The following is a 20,000-nucleotide window of genomic DNA, read 5'->3' as shown; positions in this document are numbered from 1 at the left end:
TTATAGAATGTTTTTTAATATATAAAAAAAAATCCAATTCCTACTAAAGCCTGTGTGTATGTGGTGTGTGGTGTTTTCTGGGGGTCTCAGGTATGTTCAACCTGCGTCAGATCGTCCTGGCTAAGGTGGACCAGGCTCTGCACACCCAGACGGGCTTGGACCCGGCCGAGGAGTACGCCCGCCTCAGCAAGGAGATCCTGGGGATCCCCGCTTCTCAAGGTTGGGCACGCACGCGCGTGCACACACACGCGCGCACACACACACACACACACACACACACACACACACACACACACACACACACACACACACACGTAAGGAAAGGTATGGGGCTCGTTCCACAGAAAGCATTTTCTGTTTAGCTGTGAGTGCCTTTCTATGGTAACAGAAGAGTGGGCACCTCCATGTAAAATTGGCTATTGATTGATTGATTGAAATTTTAATAGGCAAAATAATGCAAAACAACACGTATAAAGTTACATTTATAGTACAAAAATACCACTATGTACAAAAAAAAGCATGAAAATTTTAAAATATATTTTTTTTAAAAGGGGAGGGGGGTCGTCTGTCTACCGGGAAACTGGTACTAGCTCCTCTTTTGGCCTCCAGAAAGATGAGTTTTTAGGGCTGTTTTAAATGAGCAGCGAACGGCATTTTTTGAGGGATGGGGTTATAGACTATTCCATACCTTGGTGGCCGTGCTGTAGAAGGAGAATTTGCCCATGTTTGTTTTATGGGTGGGTGTTACCAGATTGTTGTTTACGCTCCCTCTAGTTTCGTGGCTGTGGGTGTCACTAACTTTTTGGAGGTATTTATACAGATATGCGGGTATAGGGGGCATTTCGGGCAAATCTGCATTTAATGATTTTGAAGACCAGTCCCGTTTTTAGTTGTTTAACCCTGTCTTCCACCCTGAGCCAGCCTAGGCTGGCAAAGTGAGTGGGAGAGAGGTGGGTCATGGGCCCCAGTCCTATTTGGTCCAAAATGTAAAAATGTTCAACCCCGGTGGAAAAAGGGGGTCCTCTGTGTGCTTTAGTTAGACACACTCATGATGGACCTGATGTCCTCTGTGTGCTTTAGTTAGACACACTCATGATGGACGTGATGTCCAAAGAACGTCTCTGCTCAGATATGCTTTTCTGTGTCTTCTCCTAAAGCAGTGGTTTTCAACCTTTTTCATGCCAAGGACCCCTAAATTGAGATGTATGTGTCCGCGGACCACCATCTGAAAATGTTTTGTGCCAGGGACCCCCAGCAGCAAAGATTTGAGTTAAAAATGTGTGCTTTAAAAAAATATATAATTCAAAGATATGCACATTTTCAATATTTTTCAAAAATAGCCAAAGCTAAGTGGTTAAAATGATTGTGACGCTATGTTAACTAATTTTGCTGGGGAGCCCCTGGTACCCCCTCAAGGACCACTGGTGGTCCCCGGACCACTGGTTGAAAACCACTGCCCTAAAGCAAATGTTTTTTTATTTTTTATTTGTTGTTATCTGTAGGAACCAACATGCCGGCTACGTTCGGCCACCTGGCCGGTGGCTATGATGCTCAGTACTATGGATACCTGTGGAGCGAGGTGTTCTCCATGGACATGTTCTACGCACGCTTCAAACAGGAAGGCATCATGAACCCTAAGGTCAGGACACACACACACACACACACACACACACACACACACACACACACACACACACACACACACACACACACACATATCTGATTATGATGAATGAAGGATTAATGAACTAATTATTTAAAAACAAACAATAAAACCTTTAAAATCAATTCTAAAACAGACCCCAAAAAAAGAATACAATAATCAGACCCACCTGTCACCTGCACCTAGGGGTGTGCCGATACACTAATTTCATGAAACGATACGATACGATATTGGGCTCACAACATCGATATAATATCGATACGATACGATATATGGCACTTTTTTATTATGAAAATATATGGGGTGGGGGGGAGCGAATGCAAACAAATGTTTCTGTTTTGCGTTATTCAGACATGCAAACTTGTAGCTTTTCAGCCAGTGTTGATTTCGTCGACTAAAACTATGACGAAAAATGCTCGTCGACTACCTTTTTTCACTGACGAAAACTAAATAAAAACTAAATAAAACTAAGCTTTGATGATTAAAACTAAGACTAAATATATTGACAATTTCGTCAACAAATAAAAACTAGACTAAAATGTTAGTGAGGGACGTCATTTTATATTTGGTTGCACTCGGGTGTTGCATGCTGAAAATAGCCGATCTACAAGCTCACAACGCGTCGCAGCGCGACGCGTTGTGAGCTTGTAGATCTGCTATTTTCAGGATGCAACCAAGTGTAAAATCAGCCATTACGACGCCATCAAGGCACCGCCAACATACATTATAGTCGACTAAATCAACTGTAGATTTAGTCGACTATAATTTTGTGATATTTAGTCGACTAAAACTAGACAAAAACTAAAACATTTCAGATGACTAAAATATGGCTAAAACTAAATGGAATTTTATTCAAAAGACTATGACTAAAACTAAATCAAAATTTGCTGACAAAATCAACACTGTTTTCAGCTACAATAGCCGTTTTGAATCCAAATAGGGCAATAGTGTGACACCTGACCCGAAAAAAAACAACATGTTGTCACCCTTTTCACCCCTTTTTTTCAAAACGATATATTTTTTTTTTCCAAAACGATACACATCGTCACGAAAACGAATCACGATATATCGCGGGACGATATATATCGGCACACCCCTAAGAACTGAAGTTAATTGAATAGAGTTGATCGAGTGTAAGTAAAAGTACTAAAATGTTTGAAAATAGCAGATCTACAAGCTCACAACGCGTTGTGAGCTTGTAGATCTGCTCTTTTCAAATAGCCGATGTAAGAAATAGGGCTAAAGTGGTTAATGTATGTTTTATAATGTAATAATTTATATCTGCAAAGTAACTAGTAACTAAAGCTTTCAAATAATTGTAGTGGAGAAAAGTACAATATTAGCCTTTGAGATGTAGTGGGTACACCAGTGAGTAAAAGTATAGACAATTGGAAATAAGTAAGTAAAAAGTAACTCAAAATTGTACTTAAGTACAGTACTTGAATAAATGTACATTAGTTACTTTACACCACTGCTTATTTGCATAATATGTAATCATCTTATTTGCATATCCGACCATGTGACATATCTGCTCTGTACCTCCTTCTCTCCACACACGCCCCCCTGACCTCTTGACCTGCCAGGTGGGTCTGGCCTACAGGAAGTGCATCCTCTCTCCCGGCGGCTCATTGGACGCCTACGAGATGCTGAAGAACTTCCTGGGTCGCGAACCCAAACAGGAGGCGTTCCTCCTGAGCAAAGGACTAACGGTGGAGCTGGATGCCGCCGCCCCCTGTCCCTGTTGACCAATCAGACGGTCAGCAGGTGTCGGGTTGTGCACGCGCTCCCAGCGACCCCCACCACCACCACCACCACGTAAGCCACGCCCACAACGCAACCATCGCCACGGCAGCCAGACTGACGGACGGACGGACGGACCAGAGGAATTTTCTAGAAAATAAAAAACTTAACGCGGTTATTATTAATTAATTAATTATGCATCTGGAATGAATAAACAAATTAAAAACTATTTCAAAGTTTTAAACTTGAAAATGTGTGTGCTGACTTTTTCCTTTTCCTTTATTTTCTTTGTTTTGCGTCGTTAACTCATATGCAGGGGGTGCACGTAACTGGTGCGCAGGTGCGCATGCGCACCCAAAATAAAAAATGCGCACCACATCAGACGACGCGAGGCGCTTTTGCGTACCAACAGCTGGGACAGGAATTTCCAAGCTTTTATTTTTTAGCAAAACTAAAAAATAAAAGCCTGGAGATCGAGACTAGGAATGTACTTCCTGAAGCCACAATCACACAATCACGCTAAAGCATGCGTCGGCCCCATGTACAGCCATTAGGCGCAGGGGGAGAGGACATTGTGTGGGTGTCTCGCATTGCCTCGCTGCGTGCACGCAGCGGCTGTTAGAGGCACTCGTCAGCGATGATGAACGCACCGTAATGGTGCAAAATATGCCGTGAACGTCCCAATCTGGCGGATAAAAGCAGCGCAGCACAGGGCACCAACCTTGGGGGCTTCACCAAACGGTGAGAGAGGAAAAAAGGCATCTCCAGGTGCTCTTCTGAGTACTAGACCTAAAAAGTTATGTGCACCCCTGCTCATATGGTGCCTTTGACGTGTTTTACCGCAATGGCACAACGTGCCAATGACGTGTTTGACGTGGGGTTTTTTTTATGGGGGGGGGGGAGGGGGGGGCGTTCAGAACCCAAGATATCATGATCCGAAGATTTGCTCTTCATGGTTAACTTATTACTTAAAAAGGCTGTATCTTGGCTCCTGTGTACTCTTTTTTTTTATTATTATATATTTTTGGCCCAGACATGTTATTATCAAAGGCGGACAACAAATGTCAACGATGGCACTGGGCAAACACAGACAGAAATAAGTCTGAAAAACGTGTTTGACGTGTTTTTTTGTTTGTTTGTTTGTTTTTTTCACACAAAACCAGGAGGTCACGTCATCCAAATATTTACTGCTCCATTCACTTCTGGTTAAAGTATTTGGGAAATCGTGGCCTGTATCTCGCCTCCTGTGTTTTACTATGTATTTTTGGCGAGATATGCTATTTTCAACGGCCTATAACAAGCAGACGGCAGGTCGGGAGTTGTTTTTTATTTTTTGCAGAAGCACAGTGAAACCCTCAGTGATTAGCACCCATCAGGGGATCCATCATACTGGAGTTAAATATTCTGTGACTACTTGAAAAGGTAAGAAAATAGAAAAAATCGCTGGCACTATTTTTTTATTTACCTCGCACTGAATGAGTTTTAAGAGTTTGGAGTTTTTAAAAGCCCCAAACTCCTAAATCTAAATTCTAAATGTATCTATATTCTCTCTTCGTTGTTAGTGAAAATACCTCAATCATACTTTTTTTTTGTTTTTGTTCTTAAACAGTAGGCTACTTGAGTAAATGTACTTAGTTACTTGCCACCACTGGTTGATGTGAACAACAGGAAACAAAACAACATCAAACTATTGAGTGTTTCCTGTGAAGCAGCTTTTTCTACTCAGGTGTTTCATTCTAATTAACCACTAATTAATTAACTGACACAACCTCCACGCTACTTCCTGTTGACTGTTAAACTGTGTGTGTGCGTGTGTGTGTGTGTTGCCCTACAGCGCTAAGGGGAATGACGCAGGTTCAAATCCCACGACTATTAATTACCTCAGTAAGTAATAACAGTATCTATAGTGAGAAGACTGCTGAAGCACTGAGTCACTTCATACCATCTGATTGATTAAATATTATTAATATTCTGAAGTATGACAGAAGCATTTGTCCACTGGGGAAAAACAAACAAAAAAACATATCATATTTTGCTATCATTGGATAATATTTTGTCCACAATTCCATTCATGCTGTATCGATGTTGGTTCCATAGGAGAGATAACAGGCAAACGATCGAAATAACAATTATTTAATTAAGTAATGCAGATGTTTAACAATAATTGAACTCTTGAGAGCGTAAAATTAAACCAAATGGACCCGTAAGGGTCCATTTGGTTTCATTTTACACTCAAGAGTTAAAGATCTATAAGGGTCCATTTGGTTACCAACTCTCCATAATTTAGCTGGGGACCACCTGGAACCCCCTCAAGGACCACTGGTTTAGACTGATGCTAGGTTCTTGGTTTATCTATGATCCTATAGTTTACTGAGACACTACACTGTCTCTCTGTATTCTATGATCCTATAGTTTACTGAGACACTACACTGTCTCTCTGTATTCTATGATCCTATAGTTTACTGAGACACTACACTGTCTCTCTGTATTCTATGATCCTTTAGTTTACTGAGACACTACACGGTCTCTCTGTATTCTATGATCCTATAGTTTACTGAGACACTACACTGTCTCTCTGTATTCTATGTATGTGTTTACCTTGTTTACTATCACTCTGTCACTCTGGATAAAGAGCGTCCAGTGGCTGATAGTAACGACAGTTACTATCATCATTGGTAGTAGGCCTGTCAAAAAAAATCGATTCGTGAATAAATCGCGATTCTTAATGCCGCGATTTTAAAATTGCTTCAAATGTTCAGAATCGATTTTTTTTAAACATTTTGATATATGTTTTTATAAGGTTGTACCTTTTTCACCGGCACTTTGTCTGAAATCAATGTCAGAAAGACTGACTCACGTCATCTGGCTGCATTGAAGTGTATGATTAAACTTTCCATGGTTTATATTGTTCAGAATTGTTTTAAAATGTTCTAGTATAATTAAAGAAAAGTGATTTGGGGAAGAAAATCGCAATAAATCGCAGAATCGAATCGCAATTAATCACAGAATCGCAATTTAAATCGAATTGGCACCCTAGGAATCGATTTTGAATGGAATTGTGAGGTAAGTGAATCGTGACACCCCTCATTAGTAGTGCCAGTATATTGTATAATGTAACAAGGACAGTATACTGTATATATGATGGTGTGTAGGCCTTCAGTGTAATGCAGCTGAGAGGGCAGCAGCTGTCAAGCGGGCCCCAGAAACACTGCTCTGTTGGTCCCTGGGGGCCCCTGGAGGTCCCTGGAGGGTGAACCCTGACTGGTCCCTGTTGACAAGAACCAGAAGACAAACACATACACACTATGTACTATATAACTTTCTGTAGCACACCCTACAGTGTAGGGGAGACAGACAGTAGGACAGCTGAAGTGAGAACGTTTGATTAACTTAGCTTACATCTTGTCTCGTCGCATTGTGAGCTTTGTTCAACATTTTTCATGACAATTATGCAAAACATAATTGCGATTTTCTTGAATAACTGAGATTAGATGATTATTATGTTAATATTTGATCAGCGGATGCTGTAAATGCACGTTTAATCCACGCTGGGCAAGACCTGGCCGAATTGAGTGCCTAAACGGAAGTACCAGAATTTGGCTGAAGTACCGCCCCCAAGGGAATGACGTTGATCCTTTACAAACCTGTTAACATTCTCTGTGAATTAAACAAGTGTTGTGATTGGTCGGACACTATAGTTTCCGGGGGAAATGGGTACGACGGAAGTTCCGCCCCCTATAGGCACTCTCTGCTTTAGGTCGTGACCAGCTGAAGTGGTCAGGGCACCAGGAAGTTTGATTCTATACTTTTATTATTTTCTACAAATGCCCATGTGATATAGGTCTATATTGGTAAAACCATCCGCCCACTTAAACAAAGGATTAGCAAACACACAAGTTACGTACAACAAAACGTTGTGAACTACCTGGTAGCAGTGTTTTTAATAACCACTGTCACTCTGCCAGACAGAGAGGGGGTTATTTAGTTTTGTATCTAACATCTAAATCTAGATTAAATCTAAATCTTATTAAAATCTAAATCTAGATCTTATCTTAGACAATATAGATCTTTTTTTATATTTATTAGATATTTTATCACTCAACTTTATTTGTTATATTATAAAGACATGACAACAGATAGTCTGTTCTATGATGGCCTGATGTCTGCAATTCCTCTATTTTTATATAGTTTTTGTTATATGTACATGATCGTAAATAATGCTGATGTAATTTAATGTTTCCTTGTCTCAGTAGACACTTGTGTTCGTGGTTGCTGTAGTGTTAGTACATGTAAGACTACAACTCAGGCCCCCCAGGGACCTTCTTGCCGTGAGGCGACAGACAACGCTAGGCTAAGTGTGCCTCCTCAGTGTGATAGAGCAGTGGTTCTCAACCAGTGGTCCGGGGACCACCGGTGGTCCTTGAGGGGGTTCCAGGTGGTCCCCAGCTAAATGATGGAGAGTTGGTAACCAAATGGACCCTTATAGATCTTTAACTCTTGAGAGTGTAAAATGCAAATGCAGTGTATGTAAAATGTAATGCAAACACATTTTAGGTAAACTTAAGAGCGTAAAATGAAACCAAATGGACCCTAACGGGTCCATTTGGTTTCATTTTACACTCTCAAGAGTTAAATTATTGTTAAACATCTGCATTACTTAAAGAGGTGGTGCCATGGTTTTGCACTTTTTCTGTTTTTCATGTGTCTATGAGGTTGATAGAACTTCATTAAGCCCCCTGGTGGTGTTTTATGTCTTCTCTGACTATTTTGAGTTTCTACCTGGAGGCTGAAACCTTGAGGGTCAAACATAGTAAAAACATACCCTCCCCCTCATTTTTTGAAAAAAATCTTCCTCCTAGTATAACCATAATATCTGATGATTATGTTTTAGGGGGGGGGGGGGGAGGTCACTGAAAATCACGGCACCCCGTCTTTAATTAAATAATTGTTATTTTGATCAACGTTTGCCTGTTATCTCTCCTATGGAACCAACATCAATAGCATGGATGGAATTGTGGCCAAAATCTCATCCAACGACAACAACAACCGTTTGATGAGATTTAGACTCAGACCCGAAACTTAGAATATAAGTTTTGGGTCTGAGAGTCTAAATCTCATCAAACGGTGATTCTGTGGCTCAAATGACCAATAAATAATGGACCTTGATATGAAAAGGGTTGAAAAGCACTGTGATAGAGTCAGTCCTGTACAGACACAGTCAGAGCATCACAGTAGCTGTTGTTATGAGGGAAACCCTCCCTAGAGACACATGTTGTCTGGGAAGAAACACCTCAGAGAGAGAGAGAGAGAGAGAGAGACAGACAACATCCACGCAGTTTCTGTCTTTTACGGACCTTGTGGAGAGAGAGGAATATTACGGATCATAACCTTTATGTTCTGAAGAGGATTTTTTTTTAGGACCCAGGGGAGAGGATCTCTAGAGAGGAGCAGCATGATGGACCCGGAGGTCACGGCCAGAGGTCAGCGGGTCATGGCCGTCCTGAGAGGTCAGTCTACAGAGCCTCTGTCCAGGACGTCCCGGATGGTGAGGGTCTACATCGCCTCAGCCTTCACAGGTCAGTGGAGCTGCCATAGCAGTGGTGGAAAAAGTACTATTTTTAAGACAAAAGCTCCGAAAGTTTGTCCGGGATTCGCAAGCACAGGGTCACTCCACATCAGTGGCGTGCACAGACATTTTGAGGGGCAGGCGCTCAAGTAAATTATACTTTGTCTTTTGTTTACTTGGTCTGCTCTTTTGTCCCTCTACACCTATACCTCTTTGCCAAAAAATAGCCGATCTACAAGCCCACAACGCCTCGCAGTGCGAGGCGTTGTGAGCTTGTAGATCGGCTATTTTTGGCTAAAGTTCTCCTCAGAAAAGGGATGCTAGGTTTCGAGTGGTTATGGTAAAAAGAAAAATCATATCACATAAAGATTTGGCGGACCCGCTGTAGTACCTCTGAGGACCCCCTAGGGGTCCCGGACCCCCTGTTGAAGACCCCTGCTTTAAACTGAAAAGGTTTAAAAGGGCACTTCTGGTCAAGAGGGCAAAGCACCACCTAGAGTCTATCTGTGCACGTCCCTGCTCCACATGCCTCCAAGACCTGCCACAGACTGTTGATTAGAGCTCTGGCTATGATTTAGGCATCTTACCCCACCTCCATCAGTGATCAGACTCTCGGCTTGATTGATTTTCCGATTTTCCTATCAGACCCGCATGACGTTTATGCCGGACTTCACCTGACGTGTGTGCAGAGCTATTGTACATGTACATCTACATCTCAGAGGAAAATATTAATATTACAGCCACAGTACCAAAAAGAGAGGAGAAGGGAGGACTGCACTGGACCGCCCTGGTCCAGTGCATTATAGTGAGTTCTCTCTAACGCTCTGCCAGGCGCTCGGCTCTGCTCATAGACAAAGAATTCCACTGCCCTGCGAGGGCTCCAACTGTAGTAAAAAATAACATGACTACTTTGCTTAAAATTATCCTTTTATTTACTCCACTGCGCCCTCTACAGATCTGGTCAATATAAAATACCATTGACCAGATCTGTAGGGGGCGCAGTGGAGTAAATACAATCATTTCCGTCTCGCGGAAATATTTTATTTTCTGCCCAAAACGTGTATTCTACAGAGAAGGTGGGGTGCTGAGAGGCTTGCCACCCCGGAGAATAGTCTTTCAACAACACAAAACAGCCTTTGTTTTGTTGAGAAGCGAAGAAGTAGTTATGTTTATTTTTACTACAGTTGGAGCCCTCGCAGGGGAGTGGAATTCTTTGTCTATGAGCAGAGCCCAGCGCCTGGCAGATCGTTAGAGAAGAGAACTTACTATAACACTCTGGACCAGGGCTAGGGGTCCGCGGCCAAACACACACATGATTGTGGGTGTTCCTCGACACCAAAACAAAGTTTGAGAACTAGTGATTTTAGAAGGCCTTTGTAGAATCAGGCTCAGGTCTTAATGGGTTAATATTTAATACATATCATCAAAAAGAATAAAGGCATCTATATTTACAGAGGAGGAAAAAGGGGGGAAACGGCAGCAGCGTCTGACCTGGAAACCCTAATATAGGGCTGTCACTACACATTTAAATGGGAATACCACTCATTTACAACATTGAACTATGTCTTTAATACACCTTAGAGCTGTTGTGTGCACTTCTATGTTGCCTAGAACTGGATAATTGATTGAGGTCATGTGATCAGTGACATACGCAAGGTGTACTTTTGGCTGAGGGGGCGGAGCCAAAAGTACAAACATTTCAAAAATGTTCTCTCTCTCTCTTTTTTTAATAGTAAAAATAGTGGATCTATGAGCTTGTAAATCCACTATTTTCTTTTAAATGGGTCTGAAGTTGTAACCTTCATTTTTTTTTTTACCTCTCACAACTTTATTTGTATTTTTTTTTTCAGATATGTACAGTGAGAGGAGAGCGCTGCTGGACAAAGCTTACCCAGAAGTCCTTGCGTTCTGCAGAAGTGTGGGCTTGATGTTTGAGGTGAACGTTTACATCTTTTTATCTACGCCAGGGGTTCTCAACCTTTTTAATACCTACAAAAAAGAATGAAAGAAAGAAAATAAAAAGACCATTACTGCATCGAATGTAATCAACAAACTATACTACACAAACCGGTCAAACACATGGCCAAATTGTCAAATAATATAAAAGGCAAACATTGTGAAAATAGCAGATCTACAAGCTCACAACGCCTCACGTGAGCTTGTAGATCTGCTATTTTCACAACACGCATCTGTGGAACCGAGTCAAACTAAATGTAATGCCTCAACTCCTATCTTCCAAGTGCTTATCAGGGTGGGGGCATAACCTGACTCCGCCAGATGGAAGAAGCTTGCGTCACATTTTGTCTTACAAGCTACTGTACTTCCATCTGGGACCTCGGTAGCACAACCCATTGAAGGGGCGGCCCCTTCTTTCTCAAGCTACTTGGCAGGCAATCTGGGAACCCAAAGCCAAATAAAAAATCACACCCAGTGTGAAGTGGGCGGTGTGTGGTCATCACAACATGACTCACTTCAAGAAAAGGATAAATTACTTTTTTTAAAGTCCATACTGCTATTCATAGGGCTGCACATGTGTCATGTGTTTCGCTAGCCAATCACAGTCCTGAATTTGCAAAGTCAGCCAATCACATTACAGTTAGTGGTGATGACACTAGCTGTAATGTGATTGGCTGAATTTGCAAAAGTATCGATTTGCATTAACAATGGAAGGGTTAGGGGGTATACAAATCTTTTGGTCGGTGTCCAAAACTCACTTATAGGGGGCTGCTACACCTTGGGGCAAACGCAGTCCCCACAAAAAATATTTACGATTCTGTCCCTATCGGTACATAACTCGGATGGCGCTGAGTCGACTAGCAGACCTTCGGCCGGTCGTTGCGGGCACTCGCGCCTGGAGGCGCTCGGGCGCAACACCTCGGCCTCAAGGTCTGCTGAGTCGGCGCGCCTCCGTCATGGTCCAAGGTGGAAGACGGTTGTTGCCACTAGGAGGAGTAGGGAGGTGGCTTGTGTCTGCAGACCTGTCTGCATACACAGGATCTGCAGACCTGTCATCCAAGGTTGCAGCCGTTACTACTTGCATTTAACAGAAGAAACTCAAATTATGGGAATTCAACGACTCGGTCGTAGACCTCCATCAGGTTATAACCTGCATTGTTTAGTCCTGTTTGGTCTTCTCCTACTGTGCAAAATATTTGCTTTTCAGAAACTATCATTTCAAATTACAGATTTTTTTTTTCATCTCACAGTGCTGGAAAAAGTACTAAAATGTTTTACTTACGTAAAAGTATAGAAATACTCTGTTACAAGTAGAAGTCCGGAATTCAAAATGTACTGTAATTGAGTAAAAGTACAAAACTACTGGCATAAAAATGTACTTACTGTAAAGTCCCAAAAGTAGAAAGTACTCATTATATTATAATACAAATCTTTTGACAATAGCCGATCCCAAACGCTCACAAAGCGCCGGGATACGACGCATTGTGAGCTTGTAGATCTGCTATTTTCAAATGGCCGAAATGTATATACTGTAGGGCTGAAGTGGTTAATGTATGTTTTGTAATAATAATCTAAATCTACAAAGTAACTAATAACTAAAGTTTTCCAATAATTTTAGTGGAGTAGAAGTAAAAGTATAGGAAATTGGAAATACTCAAGTAAAGTACAAATATATATATATTTTTTAACCTAAGTGCAGTACTTGAGTACGTGTACCTAGTTACCACTGCCATATCATGACATCAGTGCTATGACATCAGTCATCCATATTTGGGCATATTGAGGGAAAGACACACAGACAGATAAACAGAGATGTAGATCTAGGCAACACCTGGAGCCGGACTCGTTGTGAGTAAGTGTGCCGGCAGGACTTTGAGGTTTTGTCAAAGCCCGGAGCTCAAGGCTCAGGAGGCGCTTTTACTCGGCTACTATCAGAGCCGCGTCATCCCAAAACCAAAGCTGCAAGGACGCGCTGTGATTGGCCAGTAGCCACTTTGAGTGGCAGTTGGGGCAAACGCTCTCGGCAAAACATGATTTATTATTCTGTCCCTATCGGTACGTAACTCGGACGGTGCTGAGGACAGCAACGATATCACTGAGAACCCGAGCGAGGTGGTTGTCCTGAACTACCGATATGCCCTAATATAGGCATATACATAGGACCTGGGCCATGAGAGGCGTCGTTCGAGTTATGTTCGTTGCAGAATGTAACTCATATCCCCCCCCCTAGTCAACATGTGCCTTCACGGGTACCCCCCCCACCCCCCCTAGTCAACATGTGCCTTCACGGGTATACCCCCCCCCCCCCCCCCCCCCCCCCCGACTATGTGCCTTCTTGGGTACAAGATTTTACTTAAGTACAGTACTTGAGTAAATGTACTTAGTTACTTTACACCACTGTCTTTGCTGTTCTATAGGTGGTGGACCTGAGGTGGGGGATCAGGAACACTACCTCAGCCGACCACCAGGTGGCAGAAGTGTGTCTGAAGGAGATCGAAGCCTGCAAGAGGATCTCATGCGGTCCGACGTTTGTGGTGAGTCTGGACAGCATGAATGAAAGGTTGATATGAACACTTCAGAAAGCCGACTACCAGTGACATCACTGTTGTTATCCCGTTATAAAGGGGAATTTTGGAACAAAGTTTTCTCACCTTTTCTATGATGTTATGATATCTTAGGATGCATTTTTCTACTGTACCATTCATCCTAAGATATCATGCCATCATAGAAAAGGTAAGAAAACCGTGGTCCAAAATGTCCTTTTAAGGCTAGGAACGCATCTGAGTAACCACTTTAACCATTATTTTATCTAAACAAAATAGCAGATCTACAAACTCATAGTGCCGCACTATGAGCTTGTAGAGATCTGCTATTTTAGAAAAAACGTGAATATGTATATTTTTAAAGCGAACATTTGTAACTCAAAACTTCCATGGGGGTCCATGGAACAAGATATTTTGAGGTGGGGGTCCATGGAACAAGATATTTTGAGATGGGGGTCCATGGAACAAGATATTTTGAGGTGGGGGTCCATGGAACAAGATATTTTGAGATGGGGGTCCATGGAACAACATATTTTGAGATGGGGGTCCGCGGGAGAATAAACGAATTGATTAGCATTATGTGAGGAACAAAAATGAGACACCAACCGGAACCAACCACCAGAACATGATTTTTTATTTTTTTATTTTTTTCTAAACCGGATTACACGTCTCAGATTTAGAATGAATACCAGGATTTCCTCCGTGGTGGAAAGCAGTGGTGGAAAAAGTACTACAACTTTTTTTTACTTAAGTATCAATACTGCACTATAGAATACTCTGTTGAGTAATGTACTCTGCAACAAGTGAAAGTCCGGAATTCTAAATGTACCTGAGTAAAAGTACGAAAGTATTGGCATCAAAATGTACTTAAAGTTTCAAAGGTAAAAGTACTCATTATGCAGAATGTCCCGTTTCGAGTTTTCAAATGTATAAAAATCATTTGAAAATAGCCGATCTACAAGCTCACAATGCGTCGCATGGCGACGCATTGTGAGCTTGTAGATCTGCTATTTTCAAATGGCCGAAATATATATATAAAAAAGGCATCCGAAGCAGCTCTGACAGATATTTGAGCCCTTGTAATGTATTGTGTGTGTGTGTGTGTGTGTGTGTGTGTGTGTGTGTGTGTGTGTGTGTGTGTGTGTGTGTGTGTGTGTGTGTGTGTGTGTGTGTGTGTGTGTGTGTGTGTGTGTGTGTGTGCGCGCGCGCGTGTGCATGCATGCGTGCGTGCGTGTGTATCCTCAGGTGTTGCTAGGCAACAGGTACGGTCACCGCGCCTTGCCCCGCCTCCTGCCGGAGGGACACTTCGACCTGCTGACGTCCGCGCTGACCAATCGCGGCGCGGCAGCAGAGGAGGGGACCAAGGTGGAGGAGGACCTCGCCCTGCTCGGCCAATGGTTCCTCAGGGACGGCAACTCGGTCCCGCCCGCCTACGTCCTGCAGCCAATCGCCAGCCGCTTCCCACGCTTCGCCGACCTCCTTCGACCCGGCAGCGGTGGGCGGGACAGGGAGAGTGATGTCATTTCCTGGCGGCTGACAGAGGGCCAATTGTTGAAGGTCCTACGCAGCGCGGCAGAGCGGGCCGAGGGGGAGGGGCTGATCACCGCCGCTCAGAGGAACACTTACCACGTCTCTGGTGAGAGTACTTTTACTTACATTTACTCTGATATCTCTACTGTAGCCAGTGGTGGAAAAATGTAGAAGTACTCTGTTACAAGTAAAAGCCTGGAATTTAAAATGTACTTGAGTAAAAGTACAAAAGTATTGGTATCAAAATGTACTTAAAGTATCAAAAGTAAAAGTAGTAAAATGTTTGAAAATAGCAGATCTACAAGCTCACAACGTGTCGCGATGCGACGCGTTGTGAGCTTGTAGATCTGCTATTTTCAAATAGCCTGGGTATAAAATAGGGCTAAAGTGGTTAATGTGTGTTTTATAATGTAATCATTTATATCTGAAAAGTAACTAGTTACTAAAGTTTTCAAATAATTGTAGTGGAGTAAAAGTACAATATTTGCCTCTGAGATGTAGTGGAGTAGAAGTAAAAGTATTGGAAATTGGAAATACTCCAGTAAAGTAAAAAATGCCTCAAAATTGTACTTAAGTACAGTACTTGAGTAAATGTACTAATTAAAGTGGTCAAATAATAGTTATGGAGTAAGTATAATATTTGCCTCTGAGATGTAGTGGAGTAGAAGTAAAAGTATAGACAATTTTATATACTTCACTCCAGTAAAGTAAATTGCACTGAAGTACAGTACTTGAGTAAATGTACTTATTTCACACAAGGTCATTTATGACATGTTGTTGTTTGAATAGAGAGTGTAATGCATGAAGAGCAGCAGTGCTGTGAATCAGCAGGGTTGTAAAAAATCAACAACAAATAAAACTCTGTGCGACGAAGGCACAGCTGTTTGGCCACAGAGCTAAGAAAAACAGTGGTCCTTGTTCTCTTGTTTGTAAAATATTGATAACGTTTAGGTAGTTAAATGCCATGTAGTCGCTCGGTCTTTATTCATATTCCACCTTCAACTGCTGGTTAAAAACCTTCACATCAGAATGGTCATCTTCCTCCATACAGTCTTTCTGGGCTGTTGAGTGTGTAATTATACGCCTCGTCCATACTCCGCTCCGCCCCCCTCCCTGTCACTCACACGGCTGACCACACCCACAACTCAGGTTTATTTTCATAACTGATTCATGATCAAACATTTAAAGGGACGGGGGTATCCTGACCCTTTCAAGCTCTGTATTACACTGTGTTGTACAATGCTGGTGTGCAAACAGGCTTAATGCAAGGGCTTTAGGTGCTGCAGACCTGGGCTCCATGCTATAGGGTGTGCCGAACACCAGGGGGGAAAAAAAGTAATAGAATACCATGGTAACAATGCCGGAACTGTCTAGGAGCTGCTGAAATAGCGATAAATCGGTGCAGTTTTTTTCAGCAGCAACCACCTCCACCCTCCTCCCCCATCCCCCAACAACATGTAGTCGCTGACTCTTTTTGATCCCTGATGTCGTCGGTATATGCCCATACATGGACATGCTCCCTTTTGTGTCTGTGTCTCGGGCGACAATGGCCAGAACTCATTCGAACATTTCCGGTGGTGCAGTAGAGAGGATAGAACAAGGAACAACACCTCTAACCACAGGACGTCCTCCAATCACACAACTTAATGACGCTGATTGAGACCGCTCGTCTCCAGTACAGTTTGAACATTTAGTTTTTTTGTTCATTTTCTGTTGGTAGTCATGACTGCCAGCTCCCACCTGATGTCGTGTGTGAGTTCTGACTGCTCCAGATTGTACTGAATAACTGCAAGCTTACATAAGGTCTTGAGACTAGGACTCAAGTCTAAGACATACAGGTCCTCTGGTGTTTGTGGTCCTCCAAAGATAACGATACGATCTCCAACCATGCAACAGCGCATCCCAAATGTCTGAGACGGGCCTTTCCCCTTTGGCTCAACCCTCGTCCAGGAGAAGGTCTCAGGACTGAATTTCCACACATCATTTAAGTTGTCATAGTTCCAGCCACCACATATGTACAGCTCTCCATTGTAGGTAAAGGCTGAATGACCGCAGCGTTCTTCTGGAAGAAGCTGTGCAGAAGGCGTGTTCAGCCAGAACTCGGTCTCTGTGTCAAGCACTCTGATGGTGTTGTAGTACTGACCCCCCCCACCCCCAAATACAAACATCTTTGTCCCGATGATGGTGGCAGAGTGACTTGATGAAGCAGGAGGTGGAGGTCCTCTGGTGTTAATTAAAGACCAGACCATTGTGGTGGTGTCCAACTTGTAGATGTCATTAGTGTGTCCAGTCATCTTAACGTGTCCTCCATGAATATACATGACCTTACCCAAGACACAGGCTGAGTGGTAGCTCCTCCCCCCTGGAACAGTCCCAGAAACCCTGGATTTTAACCATATGTGGGTGTTGACATCATAGACATAAAGCACATTGCAGTAGGGAGACCCTCCCCAGATGTAGACAGTATCTACTATCAGCACAGCTGTGTGGCCCTTACGTATGGAGGGAACCTCAAGGTCACGTTCTCCTCTCCCAGGTGTCACTGGAGGCAACTTCTTCCAGCGCAAGGACACTGTGTTGAAGATGTAAACATCAATCTGAGAATTGTTCCAGTCTCCTCCAAAAGAGTACAGCTTGTTCCCCGTTTCAACAGCAGCATGACTACCTGTATATCCCTCTGGCCCTCCTACCTTCAGATGCACCGCCCACCTCAACATATCTCAGCTCAACACCACCTTAGATGGAGTGGTGTTAAGTACTCAACCCCAGTACTTGATTCAAAGTATCGTTACTCCTGGTCAAATATTTACTCAACTGCAAGTGAACGTTGCTCTGTCAAAGTTGTACTTGAGTTAAAGTACAAAGTAGAGTACTTGCATTTAGTAAATTAGTTAATCAATGAATTAATGTATTATTAAGTGAGTTAAGGTTTACCACCTCCATTTATATAGGTCCCACGGCACAAACGTCACGCTAAGTTTGACCAATCCCTTTGGTCGGCCAATCACGGAAGCCAATGCCTTTTGATCTTCCCTATATGGTAAATCCCGCAAAATTAAAAAATGTACGTGAGTAAAAGTACAAAAGTATTGGTATCAAAATGTACTTAAAGTGCCAAAAGTAAAAGTATTAAAATGTTTGAAAATAGCAGAACTGCAAGCTCATAACGCGCCGTGATGCGACGCGAAGCTTGTAGATCGGCTATTTTCAAATAGCCTATGTATGTAAATAGGGTTAAAGTGGTTAATGTATGTTTTATAATGTAATTATTCATATTTGCAAAGTAACTAGTAGCTAAAGTTTTCAAATAATTGTAGTGGAGTAAAAGTACAATATTTGCCTCTGAGATGTAGTGGAGTAGAAGTAAAAGTATAGACAAATGGAAATATTCCAGTTAACTAAAAGTAAAGTACTTGAGTAAATGTACTTAGTTACTTTACACCACTGCTGAGCCTCGTGTGGATTCTGTAGGTGAACTGAGCGCGGTAGCTGAGTGGAAAAAGTTGCTGAAGTGATACAGACACACAGAGCAGAGGAGCACACTACACTCCTACACTACAGACTCACTCCTTAGTTTGTGGCATAATCTCCTCAGAAATGTACTATGTGCAATTGAAATTATGTATGCACTTTACGGTTAAGAAATACCGTTCCTGACAACTTTGTTGGGTTCCAAAACATGCTCGGGCACTAGGACCCGGTACATCCGTATAGACAAATGCTGTAATGAAAAGGAGCTACCAAAGGTGTCCCCAAAAAGACCAATAACATGAATGTGTTGCTGTTTGACTTTAAAGGTTTCGTGAAGTTCGGTTTTACCACACATTAAAAGTCTTTGTCATGGTCCTTCAAACGTCTATAAAACGTTTTAACAAAAAATTCCACTCCATTGATCCATGGCAGGTGTTTTTCTCTCACATTTCTAAAGCCTTTTCAACTGCAATGAAAAAATAAATCTTTGCCTGCGGGTGTCGCTGTTGAGGGATTTTGCCTGTCAATCATCGCCTCTGCTCCCCCCCCCCCCCCCCCCCCCCCCCCCCCCCCCCAAAGGAAAGGATAGGGGAGGGGAGGGGCGAGGAGGAGAGTGGGCGGGATTAACGGCCTGTGACTTCACTGCCCAAGGGTCAATCTCAGATTGCTTTTCAGCCTAATTATTCAGAAAACCCCAGACCACAGAAAATCCACTGAATGTTCAGATTTTTTGGGTGTAATTGAGGTCATAAAACCCCCCAAAAAACATAAAAAGTAAAAAAGTGAAAATGAATGTCATAGAACCTTTAATTAAATCATTTGTTCATTCAGTGATTCATCCATCCATCCATCCTGGATGTTTGATGGATTCATCCATTCATTCACAGTGACAGAGAGGGAGATACTGTTTGGTTTGGACCCTTCGTCGCTCCTCTTCATCAGAGAGGTTCCCAAGCATCGGCTGGGGGTCCGCGACGGGCCCAAACGCCTCGCCAAGTTCTTGGACGTGACGGCGGACGGCCTGCTGGACGCCGACGCCCAGAAACTACTCGCCCAACTCAAATCTACTCTGTACTCCCAGGTGAGTAGATTTACTCAAGTCTACTCCGTACTTGAAAACAATAGGGCGGTGTGTTTTAGGACGAGCGTTCCGTTTTCCACCCGGTTTCTGTTTTTCTGCCCGTCTGAGTTTTTTTTCTTTTCTTTTTTCTTCATATGTTGTTCCAGGGACCCCCCACCCCCCAGAAGCAAAGATTTGAGTTACAAATGTTTGCTTTAAAAACATATATATATATATTCAAAGATTTTTTCAAGATTTAAAAAAAAATAGCAGATCTACAAGCTTGTAGATTTGCTATATCCACCACAGCTAAAAACGCCCGCCTATGGGCCCTGCGCTAGATCGCGTATTTTGATAGTTTTTTTGTTTGTTTTTTGTGAGATCAGTCGTTCATAGTGACAGAACACTATGCAACGTGAATGTCTTGAACGCGCCACACCGGAAGTCTCGCTAAACGAGATTGAAATCTCG

At 42.6% G+C, this 20,000-nt stretch overlaps 2 protein-coding genes across 2 annotated transcripts in view; both read left to right on the top strand.

Moving 5' to 3' along the window:
- Positions 1-3,655, top strand: part of thop1 (thimet oligopeptidase 1) — a 28,882-nt gene extending 25,227 nt beyond the window's left edge. The window contains exons 13-15 of the mRNA XM_084067007.1: positions 91-219; positions 1,503-1,639; positions 3,247-3,655. Coding sequence (XP_083923133.1) covers positions 91-219; positions 1,503-1,639; positions 3,247-3,408 — 428 coding nt within the window. The 3' untranslated portion in view covers positions 3,409-3,655. The remainder of the gene's footprint in view (positions 1-90; positions 220-1,502; positions 1,640-3,246) is intronic.
- A 6,966-nt stretch (positions 3,656-10,621) lies between these two features.
- The window catches only part of nwd1 (NACHT and WD repeat domain containing 1), a 44,269-nt gene continuing 34,890 nt past the window's right edge, over positions 10,622-20,000 (top strand). Inside the window, exons 1-4 of the mRNA XM_084066252.1 lie at positions 10,622-10,905; positions 13,343-13,459; positions 14,714-15,104; positions 19,357-19,550. Coding sequence (XP_083922378.1) covers positions 10,822-10,905; positions 13,343-13,459; positions 14,714-15,104; positions 19,357-19,550 — 786 coding nt within the window. The 5' untranslated portion in view covers positions 10,622-10,821. The remainder of the gene's footprint in view (positions 10,906-13,342; positions 13,460-14,713; positions 15,105-19,356; positions 19,551-20,000) is intronic.

Source organism: Gymnoscopelus microlampas (genome assembly GCF_963454915.1).
Source record: "Gymnoscopelus microlampas genome assembly, chromosome: 9".
Classification (NCBI taxonomy): Eukaryota; Metazoa; Chordata; class Actinopteri; order Myctophiformes; family Myctophidae; genus Gymnoscopelus; species Gymnoscopelus microlampas.
The sequence above is the reverse complement of the archived record's forward strand: the minus strand, read 5'-3'. Positions and strand labels throughout refer to the sequence as shown.